The 15,377-nt window shown below is 37.2% G+C and overlaps 2 protein-coding genes across 5 annotated transcripts in view; one reads left to right on the top strand and one right to left on the bottom strand.

Annotated features, from left to right (window-relative positions):
- LOC125863060 (zinc finger CCCH domain-containing protein 16) overlaps positions 1-10,974 on the top strand; it is a 15,319-nt gene extending 4,345 nt beyond the window's left edge. The window contains exons 2-11 of one of the 4 annotated variants that reach the window (XM_049543203.1): positions 635-759; positions 898-977; positions 7,073-7,161; positions 7,251-7,346; positions 8,233-8,326; positions 8,640-9,001; positions 9,512-9,627; positions 9,700-9,904; positions 10,066-10,138; positions 10,655-10,974. In XM_049543203.1, the coding sequence (XP_049399160.1) occupies positions 635-759; positions 898-977; positions 7,073-7,161; positions 7,251-7,346; positions 8,233-8,326; positions 8,640-9,001; positions 9,512-9,627; positions 9,700-9,904; positions 10,066-10,138; positions 10,655-10,693 (1,279 nt within the window). In that variant the 3' untranslated portion in view covers positions 10,694-10,974. Of the gene's footprint in view, positions 1-634; positions 978-7,072; positions 7,162-7,250; positions 7,347-8,232; positions 8,327-8,639; positions 9,002-9,511; positions 9,628-9,699; positions 9,905-10,065; positions 10,139-10,654 lie in introns of all 4 variants that reach the window. The other 3 variants (XM_049543204.1, XM_049543205.1, XM_049543202.1) reach the window with 3 other exon arrangements.
- Positions 10,975-11,553: 579 nt separating this feature from the next.
- LOC125861805 (uncharacterized) lies at positions 11,554-14,013 on the bottom strand. The gene is made up of 2 exons (XM_049541672.1): positions 13,742-14,013; positions 11,554-12,074 (listed from the first exon to the last, which is right to left on the bottom strand). The coding sequence occupies exons 1-2, from the start codon at positions 13,901-13,903 to the stop codon at positions 11,928-11,930; spliced, it is 309 nt and encodes a 102-aa protein (XP_049397629.1). The 5' UTR covers positions 13,904-14,013; the 3' UTR covers positions 11,554-11,927.
- Positions 14,014-15,377: the final 1,364 nt, after the last annotated feature.

The following is a 15,377-nucleotide window of genomic DNA, read 5'->3' as shown; positions in this document are numbered from 1 at the left end:
AGATTCAGACAAGAATGAACTAGACAAGGAATTCTTAGATATATATTCACCATTGTGGAAATCCAAACAATAAAGACCACCTTTCTCACTAGCACGCCCAATCATCTCCTTCGTGTTCTGTTCCTGAAATAAGCAATATGAAGGGAAGAAAGTTACTTGGCATTTGGAATCTTTGGTGAGTTTCTGGATAGAAATGAGATTTGCAGATAACTTTGGGATATGAAGGACATCTTTAAGTATCAAGGATTTTCCAAGTGGTATGTCTCCTTGCCCAGCTACAGTAATAACTGAACCATCAGCTATAGTTATTTTTTTATAGCTAGGACAAGGGGAATATGATATGAAGAGATGAGAGAGACTAGTCATGTGATCAGTTGCCCCGGAATCAACCACCCACGTTGGAGAAATATGATATTCTAGATTACCACAATTATACTAAGATCTTAGAGGATCATATCTTGATATGAAGAATATCTTCTCATCTTAGAGGATCACATCTTTGATGACAAGAATATCTTCTTGGAAATCCTCCATCAGCCAACAGTTCTTTATGGGAGTTGAGTAATCCTTGTATGATTAGGTTCCTTTGTTTAAGTATGAAAAACAGGATCTGATTGTTGTCTTATTCATCCAGCTGTCAATATGGTGAGCGTTGTAAATTTCTTCATGCTGCCCAACAACAACCGAAGCCAAATCCATTTGGGTTTGGCAGCCAATCCTCTAATTTTCAGAATACGAATATGCAGCAGACAAAGTCCAGCCCTTTTGGTTTTGGTGTTCAGAGCAACTCCCAGCCAAGAGGGTCCGATGATTTGGGGCCAAAGTCCAGCCCTTTTGGTTTTGGTGTTCAGAGCAACTCCCAGCCAAGAGGGTCCGATGATTTGGGGCCAAAGTCCAACCCTTTTGGTTTTGGTGTTCAGAGCAACTCCCAGCCAAGAGGGTCCAATGATTTGGGGCTCAAACAGAATCAATACAAGGTACTTTAGCTGTTTCTCTCTAATTATTGCTGGTTGCTGCAGATTATTTAGCAGTAATTATATTTAATATAAACACTGTGCTCCCCAGTACCATTTTGAGGAGTCTTCACTCCATATTCTCAAATTTAACTGCTAATACATGATAAGTCATAATGCTGTTATAGAATATAATAGGTGTAAATATTATATCTTCCATATATAGCTAATTTAATTATAGGAGCAGATTCTTAGTTGATTTCCTTGATTTACTTTGATTAGTTTTCCTTTCATAGAAGCATATGTATTTGTATAAGTATCTTGTCTTGATGAATAGAAAGAAACAAGTCATTCTCCATAAAATATAAGTTACATGGTATCAGAGCAACTGTCTAAGCTGGGATTTGGCTTTGCCGGAAGTCACTGTGACTTTGCCGGAAGCTACTGTGGCTTCGGGGAAGTAGTTGAGAGCCCTATCTTTCACCTTTGAATCTGGACACCATTTCTGTGTTAGAGAAATTGATTGTCTAAGTGTGCTGAATCCATTTTGTGGCATCTGGGTTCGGATTGAAACTCTAAAATCTGAAGCTTGATTGTCTGCCTTTCTCGAGTGAAGCTGGTGCTTCAAAATTCTGGAAATTCAAGAAGGGTGCTAAGAATATTTGTGGGAGATCTGTTTGGAACTCAAATCTGAAGCTTGAGTCATTCTGGAGCTATTTCGATAAGGTTATTTAGTCGGAACTCGAAACTTTCAAACGCAGTATCAAAGAAGACGACCTGTCCATCCTTCTATTTTTTGGGTTGCTGTCCAGAAAATCTGTTGGCTTCTCAGACATTGCTGTCTTTTCCGGTCAACATCCCCTTCGTTTCTGATTATTCGGCCAGATTGGTCTTGGAGCGGTCAGATCTGGTTAGTCATTTTATTTTGGTGATTGTATTGTCTTTTCTTTGGGATTATTGTCTGTTTGGGACTTGTTGGTTTCTCCACCAATTCATTTTGGTACCGTGAGCGTTTTGTTGGGAATATGACTGACTGTAATCAGGGAACTCAAAGGTCTGATAAAATGATTTTGATTTCCTCAAAGGAGTTTGCTGAATTCTCTCGATATCAGAAATTATTGAAGGAATCCACTTCAGTTAATGCCTTTACTAAATCAGATAAAACATGTCTAATCACCTCTTCAAATAAATGGGTGATTGATTTAGGTGCCTCAAATCACATGACCGGTAATTCTAACATTTTTTACTAGTTTTCAGTCACACAAAGCTCCCTCTCCGGTTACTGTAGCTGATGGATCAACTTGTAACAGTGATGGATATGGGAATGTTAAACCGACTTCCACCATTACCTTGTCATCAGTATTAAGTCTACCAAAGTTGGCCTTCAATTTGATTTCTGTTAGCAAAGTTGCCAGAGACCTTAATTGCTATATTTCGTTCTTTCCGGATCATTGTTTGTTTCGTGATCTTAAGACGAATCAGGTTATTGGTAAAGGACATGTATCTGTCGATCTCTATATTTTGGATGAATGGGGGCCTCAGTTTGTTGCCTGCTCTAGTGCTGTGTCTCCATTTGAAGCACATTTGTCGATTGGGACATCCATCTCTACCTTTGCTAAAGAAGCTTTGTCTGCAATTCCAGAATATTTCTTCATTAGAATGCGAGTCATGTCGATTTGCAAAACATCATCGCAACTCATTAAGTCCAAGGGTTAATAAGCGGGCTATGTCAGCTTTTGAGTTGGTTCATTCTGATGTTTGGGGACCATGCCCTGTCATTTCCAAAACTGGGCATAAGTATTTTATTACTTTTGTGGATGATTTTTCTCGTATGACTTGGATTTATTTCATGAAGAGTCGCTCAAAAGTGTTTACTCACTTTTGTGCCTTCTATGCTGAAGTCAAAACACAATTCAATTCTTCGGTACGTATTCTAAGAAGTGACAATGCTAAAGAATATATGTCAAAATCCTTTCAATCATACATGAGACAACATGGTATTCTCCACCAGTCTTCATGTGTTGTACACCCTCTCAAAATGGAGTTGCTGAGAGGAAGAATAGGCATCTACTTGAGACAACTCGAGCACTTTTGTTCCAAATGAAGGTTCCTAAACAGTTTTGGGCAGATGCAGTCTCTACGGCTTGTTTTCTGATTAATCGTATGCCATCCACTGTTCTTGCTGGTAATGTGCCTTACAGTGTTTTGTTTCCAAACAAGTCACTATTTCCAGTAGAACCTAAGGTGTTTGGAAGCACTTGTTATGTTCGAGATGTTCGACCATCTGTCACTAAGTTGGATCCAAAGGCATTGAAGTGCGTTTTTTTGGGTTATTCTCGTCTTCAGAAGGGGTATCGATGTTATTCTGCTGAACTTGGCAAATATTTGGTATCAACTGATGTGGTATTTTCAGAGACTACACCTTTCTTTTATGCACCTCCCATTTCTACAAGTCAGGGGAAGGAAGATGAGTGGTTAGTCTATGAGGTCACCCGTGTTTTGACAGAAGAATCAAATATTGTCCCTCCATCTCTCAGATCTTCTATTGAGGATCAATCGGATACTGTACCGTCAGCTCCTGCACCATCTACGGTAGTAAGACCTCCGGTTGTACAAGTTTACTCGAGGAGGTGAGAGGCCATTGATACATGTTCTGCACCAGTCCCTTTGTCATCAGATCCTCATTCGTCTAATCTTCTAGAAGATCTTGATCTCCCTATTGCTATTCGCAAAGGTACACGTAGTTGCAAATCTCCATACTCCATTGCTAATTTTGTTTACTATGGTCATTTATCCTCTATGTCTAGATCTTTGATTGTTTCTCTAGACTCTATCGTTGTTCCTAAGACAGTTAAGGAAGCCTTGAGTCACACTGGATGGTATAATGCAATGCTTGAGGAGATACATGCACTAGATGAGAATCGCACTTGGGACTTGGTGGATTTACCAAAAGGAAAGAAGGCAGTGGGATGCAAATGGGTCTTTGTGGTCAAAGTTAATCTAGATGGCTCTGTGGCTAGACTTAAGGCTCGACTAGTGGCTAAAGGATATGCTCAGACTTATGGGGTGGATTATTCAGACACATTCCGGTGGCTAAACTCACTTCTGTTCGCTTATTTATTTCCTTAGCTGCATCTAAGAATTGGCCGTTGCACCAGCTAGATATCAAGAATGCATTTCTTCATGGTAATCTCCAAGAAGAAGTGTATATGGAGCAACCACCTGGATTTGTTGCTCAGGAGGAGTATGGTAAAGCTTGTCACCTAAAGAAATCCTTGTATGGTTTGAAACAAAGCCCTCATGCTTGGTTTGGCAAATTCAGTGAAGTAGTTCAGGAATTTGGGCTGAAAAAGAGCATGTGTGATCACTCAGTCTTTTATAAACAATCAACAATTGGCATTATTCTTCTTGTGATATATGTTGATGTCATTGTTAGTACAGGAAGTGATTATTCGGGGATCTCTTCACTCAAGTCATTCTTGCATACTAAATTCCACACAAAAGATTTAGGACAACTAAAATACTTTTTGGGAGTAGAAGTAACTAGAAGCAAGAAGGGAATCTTTCTATCTCAGAGAAAGTATATCCTTGACCTACTTGTGGAAACTGGAAAGTCCGCAGCCAAACCTTGTAGTACTCCAATGGTCCCTAATGTGCATCTAACCCGAGATGATCCAGAGAGATATAGGAGGTAAGTAGGGAATCTAAACTATCTCACTGTACCACGTCCAGATATTGCTTTTGCAGCGAGTGTTGTTAGCCAATTCATGTCTGCACCTACAGTCAAACATTGGGAAGCCTTGGAACAGATCTTATGCTACTTGAAAAGATCCCCTGGACTTGGCATTTTATATGGAAACCACGGACATACTCACATTGAGTGCTTTGCTGATGCTGATTGGGTTGGATGTAAAACCAATAGACGATCTACTACTAGTTATTGTGTCTTTGTTGGTGGTAATTTGGTGTCATGGAGAAGTAAGAAACAAGGTGTTGTATCGCGATCCAGTGCAGAATCTGAATATAGAGCTATGGCGCAATCCACATGTGAGATCATGTGGATACATCACATATTGACAGAAATTGGAATGAGACATTCTACACCAGCAAAACTCTGGTGTGATAATCAAGCTGCTCTTCATATTGCCTCAAATCCTGTGCATCACGAAAGAACAAAGCATATCGAGGTAGATTGGCACTTTATTCGTGAGAAGATCCAAGATAACTTGATTTCCACCGGTTATGTAAAGACAGGAGAGCAACTAGCTGATTTGTTCACAAAGGCGTTAAATGGAGCTCAGGTTAATTATCTTTGTGACAAGTTGGGCATGATCAACATCTATGCTCCAGCTTGAGGGGGAGTGTTATAGAATATAATAGGTGTAAATATTATATCTTCCATATATAGCTAATTTAATTATAGGAGCAGATTCTTAGTTGAGTTCCTTGATTTACTTTGATTAGTTTTCCTTTCATAGAAGCATATGTATTTGTATAAGTATCTTGTCTTGATGAATAGAAAGAAACAAGTCATTCTCCATATAATATAAGTTACACTTCTCTAGATATTTTAATCTTGGACACTAGAATTCATATCATTCTTTATCTTATGTCTCAGTTCAATTGTTCACATGTTGCTAGTGCACAATGGTATTATTTTTAAAAGTTGAAGAAACGATGGTGAGTCATAAAGATAAAGAATTGGAAATAAGAAATTTAGAAATGTCCCATGGGTATGGCCTAGTCCCCAATGAAGTGGATTGAGAACCATGAAGTCTCATGTTCAAATCCCAGCAAAGCCATCCTACTCCAACAAATTAAAACATCACCTGTAGATTTTGATGTCACCCATTTTAGTCCCAAAATACTGAAAAACATCTGCCAAACTTGAAATCCCACTGAACAGTATAATAATAGAGGATTCATTGTTCCAGATTTCTCTCAACTCATGTAGCATTTGTTACATCGATAAAAGCCACTTTTTTGCAAGTTGTCCTCGGTAAGACAAGCTTCTTCCTCCCCATACCATGCAAAGCGAAGCCTGGTATTTAAGTGGAGAAGGGTAGAGGGGCGGGCCCATTATCCACCGAGTTTAGAAGGTTGTGATTGGTCCAAAGGGCGGGTCACAGACGGATTTCTCGATTATAAAAAAAAAAAAAAGACAAGCTTCTTCCTCCTTTTTTTTTAAAATGGTAATACAAACTTCTTGTTCACCAAACATACAAAACACATAACTTAGTGGGCACTTTTGATTTCCAGACTTGTTTTCAATGTCCTACAGAATTACCAAGAGGTCTTCCTGTTAGAACATTGTAACAAGACTTCAAAAGTGAACTTCCCATCCATATTTCCTTTCCGTTCCAATCTGCCATTGCTGCTATTTAAGCCTTGAAAGTTATATGAACCATTGAAAATTCAGTCATGTCAGGCCTTATATTTTCTTAAATATGTGTTAATAAGAATGTAGCTGTTGTGGGGTTTACATATAGAGAAGGAACAGGATTTTGGTTGACAACATACGAGTCCTTTTCGTTTACTGAAAAAGAAGTATTAATAGCAAGACTGCTACGAAATTTCATATACTATCTGAAGTTTCATCTTTACAAGGCCACCTTTTGATTTCAGCAAACAAAATAATGCCACTGATGCTATCTTCATACTAAAAAGTCACGTGAATGTTAAGGAAAGGTTGATAAATGGAAACATATGGAGTTAAATATTTTTATACATAAGTATGTGGAGTCCAATACTTACTGTTTTATATTTGTGGTAATTAAAGTTTTCCAATGTACATACTGTTGTCACCAACAACAGTTTACTGGTGAGTCAATATTTATGTATGGTTCTTGGAACTTCCAGTATTATTTCTTTATCAGATCAATGACATATTTATGTAATAAAATTATGATTGTGGACTTCTGCATGAGTATGTGTAGGTTCGATTCTATCCCGTTTTCTAGGTGTTATGAAGAATTAAAATGAATTGATAGGTTTTATGACAATGTAAAAGTCTAGGTGACCTAGCAGTGAACTCTCCTAGGATTGAGTCATCCGATTTATTTTGAATAAACTCTTATCAGGTCTACATATGCATACTAACTTCTTTTTTTCATTATTAGCCTTTTGAAAACAAGTGGACTCGCTCTGCGACTACCAACAGTTCTTCATCGCGGCAAACCGACAATCAGCCTGTAGCACCTAATCACACGTGAGTGCTCTGTGGCACAAACCTTTCTGTTTTGCTTTTAGCATTATGATTTAAGTGGAATTAATGATTTGGTTCTGCTACATGTGAAGCTGCACAGATGCTGAGTCATGCAGACGCCAGATTGTGGAAGATTTTAATAATGAGAAGCCATTGTGGCTGCTTACCTGCTATGGTCATCGTAAAAAGTATGTTTTAGATCTTACCTTTACTTCACTCACTTTACTAAATCAGCTTGCGTCATACTTTGAGTTTCTCTCATGAAGAAGACCCATTGAAGATTATTCCATTTTTGTTTGGCGAGTCATCTAGTTTCTTTAATTAGTATTAATTGGAATATGAAGATCCCCAGCCCTCTCATTTATTTACCAATTTAAGTACTCACCCAGCTTCTTTAATTATTATTGAGAGTTAATGAGTTGGAAAATGAAGATCTCTAATCCTTCGCTTTCATTTGCCAAATAGAGTTTGGAGACAATTCAACAGAGCCCATATAGTTCTCTCTCTTCCCTGAATGATCTACTACTCAAAGAACGAATCATGCATTAACTAACACAAATACTAGTATAATCTTTTTATTTTGTGCTTTTTATCAGCTATTGCCCCCCATATTTGTTTTTCCCTTGTCTCTTGCCCAGCCTCCGCTTTCTTCAGTGGCCAAGTTGAAGAGTTCAACATTGGCCTACCACTTTTTTTTCTTTCTAGGTTGAGCTTGTTCAATTGAAGCTAATTGGCGACTTTATAACTGCCTGTCTTGGGAGATGACAATTTTCAAATCTTAGTCTGAGGAATTTTGGTTAGATAAGCGATTGCATATTTTCTCTTTCTTTTCAAACTAAAATATCATATGGGGTGCACTTGTTGTAACTCTTCTAGAGAGCATCCTCTTAGTTTCTACTCTTTCTCTATTCTAAAACTGAAAGTAGAAAAAAAGAAAAAGAAGCATCTTTCTATTCTATGGAACCCTGCATATATCTGGTGGGCTCATATTCAAATTCTATGTACACATGCCTGTTTCATGAAATCGGTAGATCAAAGAGATTGATCAGCTGTTGCAATTTGTTTTGTATGCAGTGGTCCATGTGATATTATTGGTGATGTTAGCTATGAAGAGCTGCGAGCAGCAGCATACGATGATGCGAAACGTGGACAGAGCTTGATGTCTATTGTAAGACACCGCCCTTGCTACCTTCTTGATCTGTCTTCTTGGCTGATACTGATTGATGCAATTGCAAATTGTTTTCATTATCTGAACATATGCATAAATGCAATTTACTCTCAAAAATCAATCGAAGAATTCTATCTTATCGAAAAGGAAGACTTTTAAGTGCAGCAGAGAGCTTTAAATTAGTTAGAGAGATAACTAACTTAACATGATTCACAACTTATTAGTAAACTCTTATCATTTCATTGACTAATATCATCTTATGATTTTGCTTCTATGTTCTAACAAACCTTTTTCTGTCCTCGTGTTAATGCAGGTTGAGAGAGAGAGGAGCCTGGTTAATTCTAAAGTAGCTGAATTTGAAAATCTATTGCGAAATCCTTATGCATCTACATCAACTTCTGCTCCTAATGCTCAAAGTCCTTTTCCTGGTGCCACACCAAGTACCTCATTGAGTGCTCAAAGTCCTTTTCCTGGTGCTGCACCAAGTGCCTCAAGTCCTTTTCCTGGTGCCGCACCAAGTGCCTCAAGTCCTTTTCCTGGTGCCGCACCAAGTGCCTCATTGAGTACTCAAAGTCCTTTTCCTGGTGCTGCACCAAATGCATTGTCGAGTGCTCAAAGCAGTTTTCCTCCTTCAGCCTCAAGTTTTAGTCAGTTGGGAACCATACTGAATACAGGGTTAGAACTGATGCATAAGAACCTACATTAGTGCATTTATACTAGAATTTGGCTTTTTTGATAAGTTAATTGTATTGATAGCTAAACCAAAATCAATTAGTAATAAGCTAATAAAATCTATCACAGCAACATCTTCTTATCATGATTTAATTTACATCCAACAAGCCAATAAACTTAGACATTTATATTTCAATAGGTAGATAGCTGCAGCTTTTCCTTGGTGTCTTTACTTGCTGACCATCCATCATATGAAGATTGGAATTGTCTTCCAAATCTTCCTCAGTTCCTTTTTTATATAACATCCAGCACTGAAATTCTTTAAAATCGTCTTTGGTACTACTCAGTTGATTCTGTGAATACTAGAAACAGATCCCTCAGTTGAGAAGCTACTGAGCAATGCAAAACAATAAAAAGATTATTTTTCTCACATATGTAGTTTGTACCATAAATTTGCATATGCTAGAGTTTTGGCTTTTACCAGCTTCTGACTTCATTTTTTCAAACTAACAGGACATCAACTCCACCAACTAGTGCATTTGGGCAACCCAGTCTCCCTGGGAACTCTTTTAAGACATCAAATTCGTCTGGGGCGAATGCTTTTTCATTTGGGAATACATCAGCATCAGGTAATTTGACAGGGTTTTCAAGTATTGTCAGTTCTTGAGTATGCGTTTTATTTAGCTTGACTTTGTTTGCAGGTTCCTTTGGCTTCGGAACCCAAGTCTCTACCCAGTCATATCAAAATCCTTCCACACCCAGCAATATTTTCGCAAGCTCTGGGAGGAACTTATTTTCCACCTCTACAACCTCACCACATTTTGCTAATACCTCTGGTGGCCAATTTCCTACTCCTTCTCAGGGGGGTTTTCCTGTTACGGCGTCCCCTGTCAGTATCAACTTGACGTAAGTTCCAGCAGTAGTTACTTAACTTGTGCCATGATTGTTATTTAGACTATGGAGAACTGATTCACCAATATTTTGGGCTTTTCATTTTTCTATTGAAGTTTGAAATCGTATTTGATGACGTCCTTTTGGTTGTTCTTTCTGATGCCCTTATTTTGCAGGAATACTGCATCAACAGAGGACTTCAGCGGGGATAACAGCATTTGGACAAAGAAGGAATGGAAAATTGGGGAGGTACGCTCTAAATAATTTCCTTGCTTTTGGGCATTTTGAATAATGAGACTTTAACAACAACAATATACCCAGTGAAATCTCACAAGTGGAGTTTGGGGAGGATAGAGTGTACGTAGACCTTACCCCTACCTCATGGAGGTAGGGAGGCTGTTTCCGAAGGTCCCTAAGCTCATTTTGAATCAAGAGGACCCTATAGAAAAAACTAAAAATAAAAGTAACATTCCTTGAAAATGTCTCTATGGGATTATGGTCATGCAGTTTTGTATGATCGAAGAGTATCATATGTGGTTTGAAATATGATACTGGAACATCATAGCGCCCTAGAAGAGTATATTCATTTATAGCATTCCGTTATGCATTTAGCCAATTTTGGCAGTTGATATATGGTGCATCTGCAAGCATGCCTACCCATGTATTTCATTCAATGCTACCATAAAACATTTGAAATAACAAAAACTATAACATATTGAAGTCGTCCATTGTTCGTGCTTTTAAATTCTTGTTGCTTTTTTTCAGATTCCAGAAGAAGCACCCCCAGACAGATATGTTTTCTAGGAATGCTTCTGGGACTTGACTATTGAAGGTTTTCAGTTCAAATCAGATACAGAAGAAACTCTGTTTTCGCGTCAACGTAGAAGCAGAAAATTTTGGGCATTTGATTAAAGTTCCTACATAGTTATGCTTGTGAAAAGGGGGTTTACCATATCTTCTTCCTTTTATTACACTTCTGAAGAGGGGTAAAATACTGTTTTCTTCAGCAGTTTAAAGAGTTGTAATATCATCAGGTTGTTAGCTTGTGTATGTTCAACACTATTTATATGAAAAGAAAAGGCAGGAATCAAATCCATTTGTTGACAAAAAAAAAAAATTCTTTACAATGTTATTTGAGAAATCATAGTAAGTCAAAGCTAACTAAATTGCAATGTTTAATTAAACTGGTTTATTAAGTGAATGAAAATGGACATGTCTTCCCATGTGAATTTCTCATGTTAAATCAGATATCCTGCTTAGAAAAAGGTATTGAAGTATAAGCAATATATACAATGAACTATTATTTATAACATGGTATTACATATTGTCTATAATAACATTTTGCCATAACAACCAAATAATAGATCAGATAACAAGATTTGTCTAAAGATAGATGACTTTCATTTTATTCAATTGTTTGTCCATCATTGTTTGCATAAGCAAGTAAACAATCCTCACTAGCAGCAACTCTGCTTCAAATTTTGATTTTGTAGGATTATACACGACACACCATATTCTGATCAGAAGTAGTAAAATGTGTGCAGTGCATGGTTGGGAAAAGAATAGCTCTCTGTCGCTACGTTTAAGAGCGCTATTAAGACGCACAACTCAGACAAATTCACAACAAAAAAAGATGAAATGACCTTCATAGCCAGGAATGCCAGTAACACAAGAAAACCATAATTTGTGCCAGACTTCAGATTAGATCCTATGGAAATAGACAATAAGGCAATTGCAGGACATACAACATTTAGTTGCTTAACAGCCTCAACTATTATGAATTCCTACTTCCTTAAGAACTTTCACTAACAACTATTTTGGCTGTTTGGGTTTATTGACCAAGGCAGACCATTTTAAACCTGGAAAACACCAGTTTCTGACTAGCATGGTCTTCAATCTAGTTGATCAACGCCGAAACAGCAGCTGGACATGTACTTGTTTCTCAGTAGATGAGCAAAAACATCAAAAAAGTTTGGTAAATAGGCAATTTGTTCTGGATACACAAGGCGAAGATTGAGATAGTAATTCTCTTTCAGCTCTAACTAGCATTAGGGGGCACTTCAGTCTTGTTGACCCTCTCAGTGGTAGTTCGTGGTGGAGGCACATAAATTCTTGCTCTTTTCAAAATTTCAGCTACAACCCAGTGCTTACGCTTGCTCAATGGTCTTGAATGATCCAACTTAACCTGAAATTGGAATTTCATCCAGAACTCAACATCTCGTTCCCCAATTATAATCTTAAATAATCACTAATAAGCTTCAGCAAAATTCGGGACTGTATAAAAATTGAGAGATATTGATCCTAAATAAGAAGCAAGAAGTTACAAGAATGACTGTCAGATACAATGCAACAATGGTACATAAAGGCCGTAACTGAAAGTTCTACTGCAATGACATTAAAGGATTAAAGTAACCATCTTGACAAATCAGTTCCGTTGCACCTACCGCAGCTATAGTAGAAAATTTAATTATGATTAGACAGGGAAAAAGCAAAAGAACCTTAAATCACATGAAGGAAATATATACATCATCTAGACTCAGAATTTACCAAATCTTTTTTATATTGGAATCTGCAATCTTCCCTGAACTAAAATTACGCACATGGCTTCCATCCCACCACTCACTTTCTTCCTCATCGAGATAAGAAGTCTATTTCACATGTGTTAATATTCAGAGGGAAAGTCTACCCTTTTCTCTTGTCTTGTATAACTCAAGGTGTAATATAATAAAAAATTTCATTAGAAGACACATAAATCACCCACAATACAATTCCAAATAATTGTGGTCCATCATAGAAATCCTCTTATAACCAGTGCCACTCAAATTTAGTCTTCAAAGGTTTATCATAATTAGACTATACACCAACCATGAAACCCCCTTCTATACAAAGTTGCAATCGGGAAATAACATCATTAATAACAACATTTCTTTTTTTATAATTGTGGTGTATTGGTTTGAGAACACCTCATCTAATTCCACATAGTACCTGCGACCACCAATCAACACAAGTACCCAGCAAGGCTAGGACACACTGGAAGAAATCACTTGGTGTTTTTGCCTCCACTTGGGTTTGATCCTGAGACCTCATGGTATCCAACCCACTTTATTGAACCCAAGGGAAATAACATTGTTAACAAAATTTTGAACTAAAAAAAGAGGATGACTCACCCACTTCATGTACCAAAAACCAGATTACAAGCATAGAAGATAAGAACACATAGCCAACTACGAATTTGGACAAAAAAGAAGCTCCACAATGAGTTTAGAAATGCTATTTTGGGTGCTTCTTTGTTCTTCATTAAAACAAACGATTACTTTGGAGTCTCATTGCAAGTTTACAAGCTCAAAACCTAATACACTTGAATAATCAAAAAAAACAAAATAACATCATCAGCAACATCACTAGAAAAAACCAATCTTTCACCAACTCATGGTACCTACAACCAGATTACAAGAAAAGGAGAGTCCAACCAAGAATTAGGAAAATGAAATGTACCTCTACAATGTGTATATGTATGAGTAATTATAGCTGTTTCATTAATCTGCACTAAAACAAACACGTATTTTGACATCAATTTTTCACCTAATTCCACTACACACAAACAGATCACAACAACACACATATGAATCTCTACAATTAGTCTAGGTAATGGGTAAATTTAGGTGCTTTTTTATTTAATCAATGACACAAACAATTATTTTGAAGCCAATTGCAAGCTAATGAGCTTATAATTAAAAATTCTCAATCAAAAATCACAACAATATCATCAGCAAACTTGAAAAAAAAAACGATTTTTCACAACAGATAATAGAGAGAGAGAGAGAGAGAGAGAGAGAGAGAGAGAGTATATACGCGGTCACCGATGTTGCATTCATCCTTCTCATCATGAGCCATGAATTTGGAGGTCCGTTTGACATATCGATTGTAAACCTTGTTGTGGAAGAGTCTATCCACTGCCACCACTACTGATTTCTGCATCTTGTTAGACACTACTGTTCCTACTACCGGCTTCATCTTCCTCCGTCGTCTTCTCCGGCCTAAACCCTAGAAATCACAGTGCTGAAACCACCGGCTGCGGCGAAAAACCCTATCTCTCAACGACGTCGTTAGCTTTTGAACTTCAATTTACACTTTAATCTAAATGATGAGTGTGCACCATTTTTCCTTTAATTAGTAATAAGTGGCTTTTGCACCCACCTAACTTATTTTTATACATTTTGACCCCTTAAATTTTATCACAGTAATAGAATAGAGTATATACAAATTTTATTTTCAAAATACCGACGACTTAAGTCATAGTTTGAAAAAAAATAGAAAAGTAAATATGATATAATAAATAATTATAAGAAAAAGCACAACATAGTATTCAAAATATAAGGAATAGTAATAATAGCCAATTAATGTGATAATTGGAGCATATGATATAACGTGAGATAACAAAAATAATGCTACTATCTATGAATGAGGAAACATGTATGGTGTATCTAATTACCACCAAACTTATCTCGTGAGAAATTGAAATAACGTTCAACCACTTATTGACCTTCTACTCCGTACTGTGACCTCCATTACCTATTATCTTAGCTCATGTCCTCATTAAGTTAAACATGTATCATTTCATGTGTGAGGACCTTCGTAATGAGTTAGGGAACTTTTACGTATACTCACACAATTTTTTTAACGCTCATTTTCGCATTTACAAGCCCTTTTTTAATTATCTCCTAAATTCCCCGAGTTTTTATGTGTATTTGCCCATGGATCTAGCGCCTGCAACACTCGAAATTTTTTCTCAAAAAACATTATGAGAACCTCCTTAATGAGTTGGGAAACTTTCACGTATACTCACACTATTTTTTTAACATTCATTTCCGCATTTACAAGCCCTTTTTTGAGAATCGCCAAAATTCTCTAATTTTTCGTGTGTATTAGCCCATTGATCTAGCGCCCGGAGCACCCGAAATGTTATTTCAAAAAACTCTATGAGGACCTCCTTAATGAGCTGGGGAACCTTCACGTATACTCACACCATTTTTTAACGCCCATTTTCGCATTTACAAGCCCTTTTTTAAGAATCGCCCCAAATTCCCCAATTTTCGTGTGTATTAGCCCATGGATTTGGTGCCCAGAGCACCCAAATTTTTTTTCCAAAAAACTTTATGAGGACCTCCGTAGTGAATTGGGGAACTTTCATGTATATTCACACCATTTTTTTAATGCCTATTTTCGCATTTACAAGCTTTTTTTCAAGAATCGTCATATTCCTCGATTTTTTGTGTGTATTTGCCCATGGATTGACATTTGGAGCACCCGAAATTTTTTTCTCAAAAAATTTTATGAGGACCTCCCTAATGAGTTGGGGAACCTTTACATACACTCACACCATTTTTTTAACGCTCATTTCTACATTTACATGCCTTTTTTTATGAATTGCCCAAATTCCCCTATTTTCTGTATGTATTTACCCATGGATCCGGTGCCATGAGCACCT

Source organism: Solanum stenotomum, chromosome 4 (assembly GCF_019186545.1).
Source record: "Solanum stenotomum isolate F172 chromosome 4, ASM1918654v1, whole genome shotgun sequence".
Taxonomy (NCBI): domain Eukaryota; kingdom Viridiplantae; phylum Streptophyta; class Magnoliopsida; order Solanales; family Solanaceae; genus Solanum; species Solanum stenotomum.
The sequence above is the reverse complement of the archived record's forward strand: the minus strand, read 5'-3'. Positions and strand labels throughout refer to the sequence as shown.

Excerpts from the sequence above, each read along its gene's own strand:
- LOC125861805 (XM_049541672.1), bottom strand. The coding sequence starts at position 13,903 with ATGAAGCCGGTAGTAGGAACAGTAGTGTCTAACAAGATGCAGAAATCA. Across the intron at positions 12,075-13,741 it reads AATGCAACATCGGTGACCGC|GTTAAGTTGGATCATTCAAG; the intron begins GTATATACTCTC and ends TTCCAATTTCAG.